The 7577-nt window shown below is 57.8% G+C and overlaps 1 protein-coding gene across 1 annotated transcript in view; it reads left to right on the top strand.

The window, feature by feature from the left end:
- Positions 1–3832, top strand: part of PARVG (parvin gamma) — a 26606-nt gene extending 22774 nt beyond the window's left edge. Inside the window, exons 12-13 of the mRNA XM_046013701.1 lie at positions 1686–1758; positions 2194–3832. Coding sequence (XP_045869657.1) covers positions 1686–1758; positions 2194–2303 — 183 coding nt within the window. The 3' untranslated portion in view covers positions 2304–3832. The remainder of the gene's footprint in view (positions 1–1685; positions 1759–2193) is intronic.
- Positions 3833–7577: the final 3745 nt, after the last annotated feature.

The raw sequence follows: 7577 nt of genomic DNA, 5'->3' as shown, positions 1-7577 counted from the left end.
ACAACACAAGTGTCCCCTCTTGGTTACTTGGGGGTTGGGCTACACAGGACTTCAAAGCCTCTGCCCAATTTTTGGCAGGCTCGCAAACCCCAGTGACAAGCCTGGGACAAGCGTTCTGACTCCCAATGTCCCTGGGGGCCATGAGCCCACTCCAGCCACGGATTTTAGAACAAGCTTCCCAATCTGAGCCACTTACCTCCAGGGGGAGAGAAGCAGCCTCTTCGCTCAGACCCCAAGAATGAATTTTTATAGGGGACTATGGACAGTCTCAGCCACGGGGTGAATGATCAAAATGCAGAGGAGGTCATTAGCTGAAGGGGGCGGGGACCGCGGCGCTGTCCGCTGGTGGGACACCGAGGAATCATTATCTCGGCAGAGTGCCCCTCGAGACTGGATGTCTCATTATCAGACCTGCCTTGCCACTGGTGTTTATGTGACACTGTCATTCCTTCCGGGAAGACAAGCGAGGGACAGAGGGAGGGAGGTGACCGTCTGCTCGGCGGAAATCAAAACACCAGCCCCGGGAATCGTGGGCTTCCTCCCACATTCAATTATTTCTCCCTGGGAGGATCTGAGTGCCCGCTGCCGGATGACAGCCTTCCCTCAGCTGCGCGCAAGGTGCTGGTTTTACTTTTATAACCTCAAGCCGTGCACGGAAGGGAAGTGACACCTGGGCGGGGCGTGTGCTGAGACATCTCTGGGGCTTGCGGCGGCTCCCCCGGGCTCAGGTCGGGCATGGGCTTGACGCCCAGAAGCGAGTGTGATGGTTTTCGTAACGTCGAGAGGCATCGACTCCATGAGGGCGGGGAAGGGTCTGGTTTGGCCCCTGCTGAACCACCAGCCATAATAGATGCTCAGTAAATGTATTTTAACTAAGCGAGTGGACAAAGTGTTTCCGAAACACCGGTCCTCCCAGACGCTCCAGGACAGGTGGATCCTGGGGTCCAGTAGCTTCGCCCCTGCACTGGACCATCGCCCCCAGGCAGAGGACAGGGTCTTTTTGATTGCTTTGGGGCACCAGGGAGAAACTAGCCACGAATAGGGAAAACTCTGCTAACAGAGTATGGGCTCCGAGCCGAGGGCGGTCTGGGCTCCCCCGGGCCCCCACCCAGCACCCCGGATCAGGACACAAGGCAGATGGTAGTGACTCCACTCTGCAGGTGAGCGAGGTAGGCCCGGGGCGTGCCAAGCGACTTGCTGGGGGTTACCCATGACCGGGCAGGGGCCTGAACCCATGTGCGACTAGACAGGGGACGGCTGCTGCAGCCTCCGGCCCAGTTTGCTCCGACATCGGAGTGAGACAGACCTGGTTCCACCACTTTCCGTCTTGCAGGCTTGGGTGAACCCCTTGGCCATGCTCTCCCCAGCTGTGCTTTGCCCCCGAAACTCAGCTGTTTCCACGGAGCCTCTGTTGCCCACGGTGCTGGGGCTACATTGGAAAAGGCCAGGATAACCCTGTGTTCTTTCCCCTGGCTGAGTCCCCTCACCCGGCGACTTACCTCTAGGCATCACCTCCTCCAGGAAGACTTCCCTGACTTCCGGACCGGATGCCCCTCTCCATACCCGCCTTCCCCACTAGAGATGGTCTCCTTGAAGTGTGAGGGACACGATGAGTGATGGGCGGGCCTGGAAGTTGGGGACCCGGGCCTGGGTTGGGACTAACAGCTGGTGGGGTCTTATCACAGCTGCACAACGTCACCCTGGCCCTGGAGCTGCTGAAGGACGAGGGTCTGCTCAACTACCCCATCGACCCCAAAGGTGAGCATGTGGTGCCCGTGGGAGCTGCAGTGTCGGGGGACGCCTCTGTCGGGACAGTGCTCTTCCTTGGCGGTGGGGGGGGAGGTCCCATGATGAGGGGTGCTGCGCCCACAGCTTCCACCCACCCCACTAGAGGAGGGGGTCTGGGGACCGTGGGGGAGGCTGTCCAAATGGATGAGACCTTGAGGAATTGTACGTGGGAGGCACCGCATAAACAGGGGAGGACGGGGGGGGAGGGGGGAGAAGGTGGGAGGCAGGGCCTGGGAAGGATCCCAGGCCTAGCCTGACCAACAGTCCTGCTTGACCCCCGGGGTTTACCTCTGACGTCTGTGTCCCAGGAGGCCCCTTGGTCCCGGGCAAAGTGGGACGGTGGGCACCCCCTTCCTCGCCCCGGCCGAGGCCTGACCGGCTGTCCCACTCTCCTCCGGCCCGCAGACATTGTGAACAAGGACACCAAGAGCACGCTGCGGGTCCTCTACAGCTTGTTTCAAAAGCACAAGCTGAAAGAAAGCCCGCACAGCGCGCCCCGTGGATCCCCGAATTAATCCCAGAAGCTGCTTCTCGGAGCCTGCCTGCACACCAGCCGGAAGGCCCCGGCGGGCCCTGCCCCAGCGTAGAGCCAGCCGCAGTCCGATGCTGCCCCAGCCGCCGTCCGATGCTGCCCCAGCGTAGAGCCAGCCACCGTCCGATGCCTGTGCCCCACCCCACCCCCACTCCCGTGTCCGTCTGAGTATCTTGGATTCCTCAGGCATGCGTGGATCAGTTTTGAGCCACCCCCGGCCTCACTCAGTTTATATGAACAAGTGTTATTTCTGGGAGGGATCTGGGGAGGCTGCAGTGTCCTGGGAGAGACGGTTCCATCCGCATGGGTACGAGCTCCCCTCCCCGCTCCCCCCCACCTAGGGCAGCTCGCCTTCCCACGGGGCCAGGCAGGGAAGGTGCTCAGATTCCCATCTCCGAGGGCACTTGTGGGGGCCGCTGAGAGCCCAGTGATGCTGACCTTCCCTCGGGCTCAGGGCCTGACCTTGGGAGCAGAAAGGACTCTTGGGGCTCAGGGTGGATGGCCAGAGGCCCCAGCCTGCCCCTCAGGCTGATGGGCATAGCTCCAAAACCAAGCCCCGGAGCCCTTTGGGGAAGTTAAGTCAGTTACTAGCCAGAGGAACCGTGGGTCAGGCCCTCACAATGGTGGCAGAGAAACCTGCCCAGACATCCTGAAGGAGAAAGCTTTGAGGTCTCCCAGTCTGTCCCGGTGGGGCCCCTTGCTCTCTCTCTGGTGAGACTTGGCACCTGCTGCCTTTGCAAAGAATAATTCCCTGGAGGAGGGTTGACCGTGGCGGTCCCAGTACCCGACGTTGGTGGGGAACCACCAAGACAAGGCACGGGGGGCAGGGGGCAGGGCTGGCAGGGGAGGGCTGAGGTGGGCACCCTGAGCCTGCTGCTGGGCATCTCCCCTGCGTTCCCAGCTCCGGGTCCTTGTGGAGGACAGAGCCCTCGAGGTCTGGGGTTATCACAGTTTGACGGCCTTCGATGTGGGGAGGGGCTTTGTGGTAGGGGGCTGGTGTGGGCCAGGCCATCTCTGCCAGACCAGCTGGTGGGGCTTGGGAAGACATCCCACAGGGAGTGACATCAAGAACCCTTGGAGTTGGTGTCTGAGTGTGAGACGGTCTCAGGTGGTCTTCCTTCCACTCTGCCCTCATCCACCTGCTCCCTTGCCCTCCTGATTCACAGGCAGTCAGGTCTAGAGGAGGTCTAGAGGTGGGGCCCCCATGATGGGATCAGCGTCCTAATAAGAAAAGTAAGAGATGCCGGCACTTTCTCTCACTCTCTGCCACGTGAGGACACAGTAAGAAAGTGGCCGTCTATAAGCCACAAGGAGGGTTCTCACCAGCCCTGAATCTGCCGACCTCTTGATCTTGGACTTCCAGCCTCCACAAGTGTGAGAGATACATGTCTGTTGCTTAAGCCCCCAGTCTGATAAAAAAAAAAAAAGTCTGTATTTTATCATAGCAGCTGGAGCTGCCTGACTCGGAGTTACCATACCACGTGTCATTAGGGAAATAAAACGAAAACCACGGGAACTACCGCTGTCCACCTCCTAGAAAAGCTAAATTGAAAAGTCCGACAGTTCCAAGTGTGGGCAAGGATGTGGCGCATCCTCATCCATGCCTGGTGGGAATGCAAATCGGTACCTTTACTTTGGAAAGGCGTTCGGCGGTTTCTTCGAAACTAAAACAGACACTCACCGTAGGACCCAGCCGTTTCAATGTTGGGTGCTTATCCGAGGAAAATGAAAACACGTGTCCACACAAAGACTTACGTGTGAATAGCAGTACTGTTCACAAAAACCTCAGACTGGGAAGGACACAAGGGACCATACGCTGGTAAATGCATTACGGTGTGTTCGTACGTGGAGGTTCCGCTCAGCATTGTGGAAAGGGGTGTTGATCCAGAGCCGACCTGGAAGACGGCAGTAGCGCTGGGCAGAGTGGAAGATCGGAGACACAGCAGACCACGTACTGATGAGAGAGTTTATAAGAAATTCTAGAAAAGGCAAAAGTGCAGCAGTGGGGAGAGAGGGGTGGTCCCCAGGGCCAAGGGCTTGAGGAGGGGGACGGACCACGAAGAGGCACGAGGGAAGCTTTGGGGGAGGTGGCCTAGCCCTGGGTCATGATTGTTGGCGTGGTGGGTACATGACTATCGGCAACCATCAAGACTCATCAGATCGTATGATTATTCCTCAGTAAAGCTGCAAACAAAGCCCTGAAGTTTGCCATCGGACAAAACACGGGGTGACGTGCGTGTAAGGGAGGGGGCAAAGGCAGCCGGGCGGCCCTGCTTCCTGCTTTCTCGGAGCCTGGTGTGAAGACGACCCGGGCTGAGGGGGCAAGACCAGAGGCCCTGGGCTGTGGGAATGCCTGCTGGAAGGCTCCGGAAGAGAGGAGAGGAGGGGAGGAGGGAGCGGCTTGGAGGAGGGAGGGGCGGACAGGTGCAGGGAGCCAGCTCTAGACATGGGGAGGACAGGGAGGACGGACACCTGGAAGGCAGGAAGGGCGGGGATGGGAGCAGACGGAGAGGATGCCCCTTGGAGCATCACCTGTGTCTCCTTGTGCTCCAGAATGTCGCCTGCTCTGAAACCTCATTTGTCTGATACTAACACAGCGAGATGATCTTTTCCGTCTTTCTACTATCAAACTGTCGCATCTCCGTGTTTAAAGAGGATTCCTCACAGACACAAGTAGTCGTATCTTTCTGACCAATCTGAATGCCTCTGCCTTTTAAGCCAGAGTCAATCTTTTTTTTTTTTTTTTTCCTAAATTGTGGCAAAATGCCCTCGATAAGCTGGCCATTTGGGCCACTTCAAAGTGCACGGTTCCATGGCAGTAAGTACGTCCTGTCGCCGTGGAACCATCCCCACCATCCGCCCCCAGAATCCCTCCCATCTTGCCAATCTGAGACTCTGCCCCCCTCAGACAATGACTCCATCGCCCCCACCCCCACCGCCAGCCCCTGACCCCAACCATCCCCCTTCCTGACTAGACCCACTGGCACAGCTTCCCTTGGGGAACCCACCGAACTCTCCATGTCCAAGTCAGAGCTCACCCTTCCCCTGTCCTACCTCCCGATGCCCCATCTCCAGCCTCCTGGCCCCCAGACCCCAGGCCCCAGACCTGTGGCTCATCTAGACATCACCCCCCCCCCTTCCCAGGGAACCAAGTCATGCCCTCGGTTTGCCTCTCAAACTCACACCTTCCCCTCTTTCTCTCTGCCTCTGGAGAGGTCAGGCTCTCACCCTCCATGGGGGACCGGGATATGGTGACTCCCCAGCTTGGTCTCTCTACCTGTCTCCCCTGTGACCCCAGATCCACTCCAACACTTGGGGTTTTTCTGTCCTGGGAACATGATCACATTAGTGTCCTGCTCTAAATCCCCCCTGGTCTAAATCCCCAGCCTCCCCGTGGCATCCAATGCCCTGGGTCCTCCTGGCCTGCTGGCCTCGTGGTCTACCCCCTGCCCCCCAACCCTTCCCATCTGCTTGTAGCTGTCTCTGGGGCTTTCCCACTGCTGTCACCCATTGCCTGAGATGCCCCATCCCCCCTGTTCCAGGAGCTCAGCTTTCACAAAAGGGACGATCCTTGAGGAGATAATGAGGGAGGGGGAGCCCTGGCGGCACTGGGCGGATGCCTTGGGGGTCCCGGCTGGTGCTTGGGGGCAGTAGAAGCTGTGGGTCTCACAGAGGAGATCAGGGAGGCGGACAGGGAGCCCTTCCCTCCGCTTAGCTGGCTGTCCTGGCCCCCCCCCCCCGCCCCCTCCACCCCGGGGAGTCTGACTCCTGCAGGGCTGCGGGGGATGTGGGAAGGAGGATGACAGTGGCTGAAAGGGAGGACAGGCAGGCCTGAGACGGAGCCGGCAGTCTGGGGCCGGGTGTGCAAACAGCTTCGGAGTGATGGGAAATGCCTCGAAGGAAGGCCAGGGTGCTGCGGAGTTGAGCCGCTTCCCAAAATAATCCAGGGGGCAGCTGTCTCGGATTCTGAAACTGGGTCTGGCTGCCTGAACGGCAGGAAGCCCCGGGCCCCACACCAGCCCCACTCTGGGAACAGATGGCACTAGGAATATTTTTTCTTTTACCCAAGTCAGCTGGTAAGCGAACAGCTTGTCTGGAGAGAAGTGTGTTCTTCCCCTCTCTCTCTCTTTGGCAACAGATCAAAGCCGCTACCTCCCCTCCTCCAGTCCTGCCCCTATGGGCTCTTTCCCTGTAAGACCTGAGCAGCCGAGGCTGAGGGGCGTCGCAGGCCTTTGCCACCTGCGGGCTCATGGGGTCCTCATCCACAGGTGGGTTTAACTTAGGGATCGGTCTTGATCCATGGGGGCCTGGGCTGAGCTGGGGCAGCAGGTTCTGGGAGGCCTGGCTGGTTGGAAAGTGCACAATGGGGATGTCCCAGACATGATTCTTCTGGGAAGAGCCAGCCAACTGGTCTGGGTTGGCCAACACCTGCATGAATTCATTCATTTGTCCACGAGCGTTTCCAATCGATTGGTACGCTTATTGCTTGTAAAGGCAATGCATTAAGACACAGGCGGGGATTTTACATCTGTACAAATCATTGTGCACAAGCCGTTCCCAATTGACCTTCCCTGAGCACCTACCAGTGTGAAGGCCCTGGGCTCGGAGCTGGGGATATAGATGGTTGGATGGAGGCCCTGTCCCGGAGGAGCTCAGCACCCCATCGCGGGAGGCAGGGTGGTGCCGTGGTCTCAGTGCAATGCTTGAGTCAGATTCTGGGGCGGAATCCTGGAGGCATCCTCCAGGTGCAGGGTGAGCCACTCCCCTCCTTGAGTCTCAGTTTCCTTCTCTGTCAAATGGAAGTAAAGGAATCTGCTTTTTGAAGGGTTACTATGAAAGTTAAAGAAGAGAATCCACCTGACATTGAAACATTACTGGATACATAGTGTTCAATAATGTCAGATGACGTCACCATCATCTCCACCATCATCATCACCATCATCACCATCATCATCATCATCATCATCACCATCATCATCACCATCATCACCATCATCACCATCATCATCACCATCATCACCATCATCATCATCATCACCATCATCACCATCATCACCATCATCATCATCATCATCATCACCATCATCATCATCATCACCATCATCATCATCATCATCATCATCATCACCATCATCATCATCACCATCATTTCACCATCACTATAGCTGCAAAAACAGAACTGAAAGGCCCTCCCTCCATGGGTTCTGGTGAGAATGCCACCATATGAGGTCTGGACCCTAGGACCTTGCTGGATTTC

The sequence above is a fragment of the Meles meles genome, chromosome 7, assembly GCF_922984935.1.
Source record: "Meles meles chromosome 7, mMelMel3.1 paternal haplotype, whole genome shotgun sequence".
NCBI classification, from domain to species: domain Eukaryota; kingdom Metazoa; phylum Chordata; class Mammalia; order Carnivora; family Mustelidae; genus Meles; species Meles meles.
Note: the sequence above shows the minus strand (reverse complement) of the source record. Positions and strands in the feature narration are given on the sequence as shown.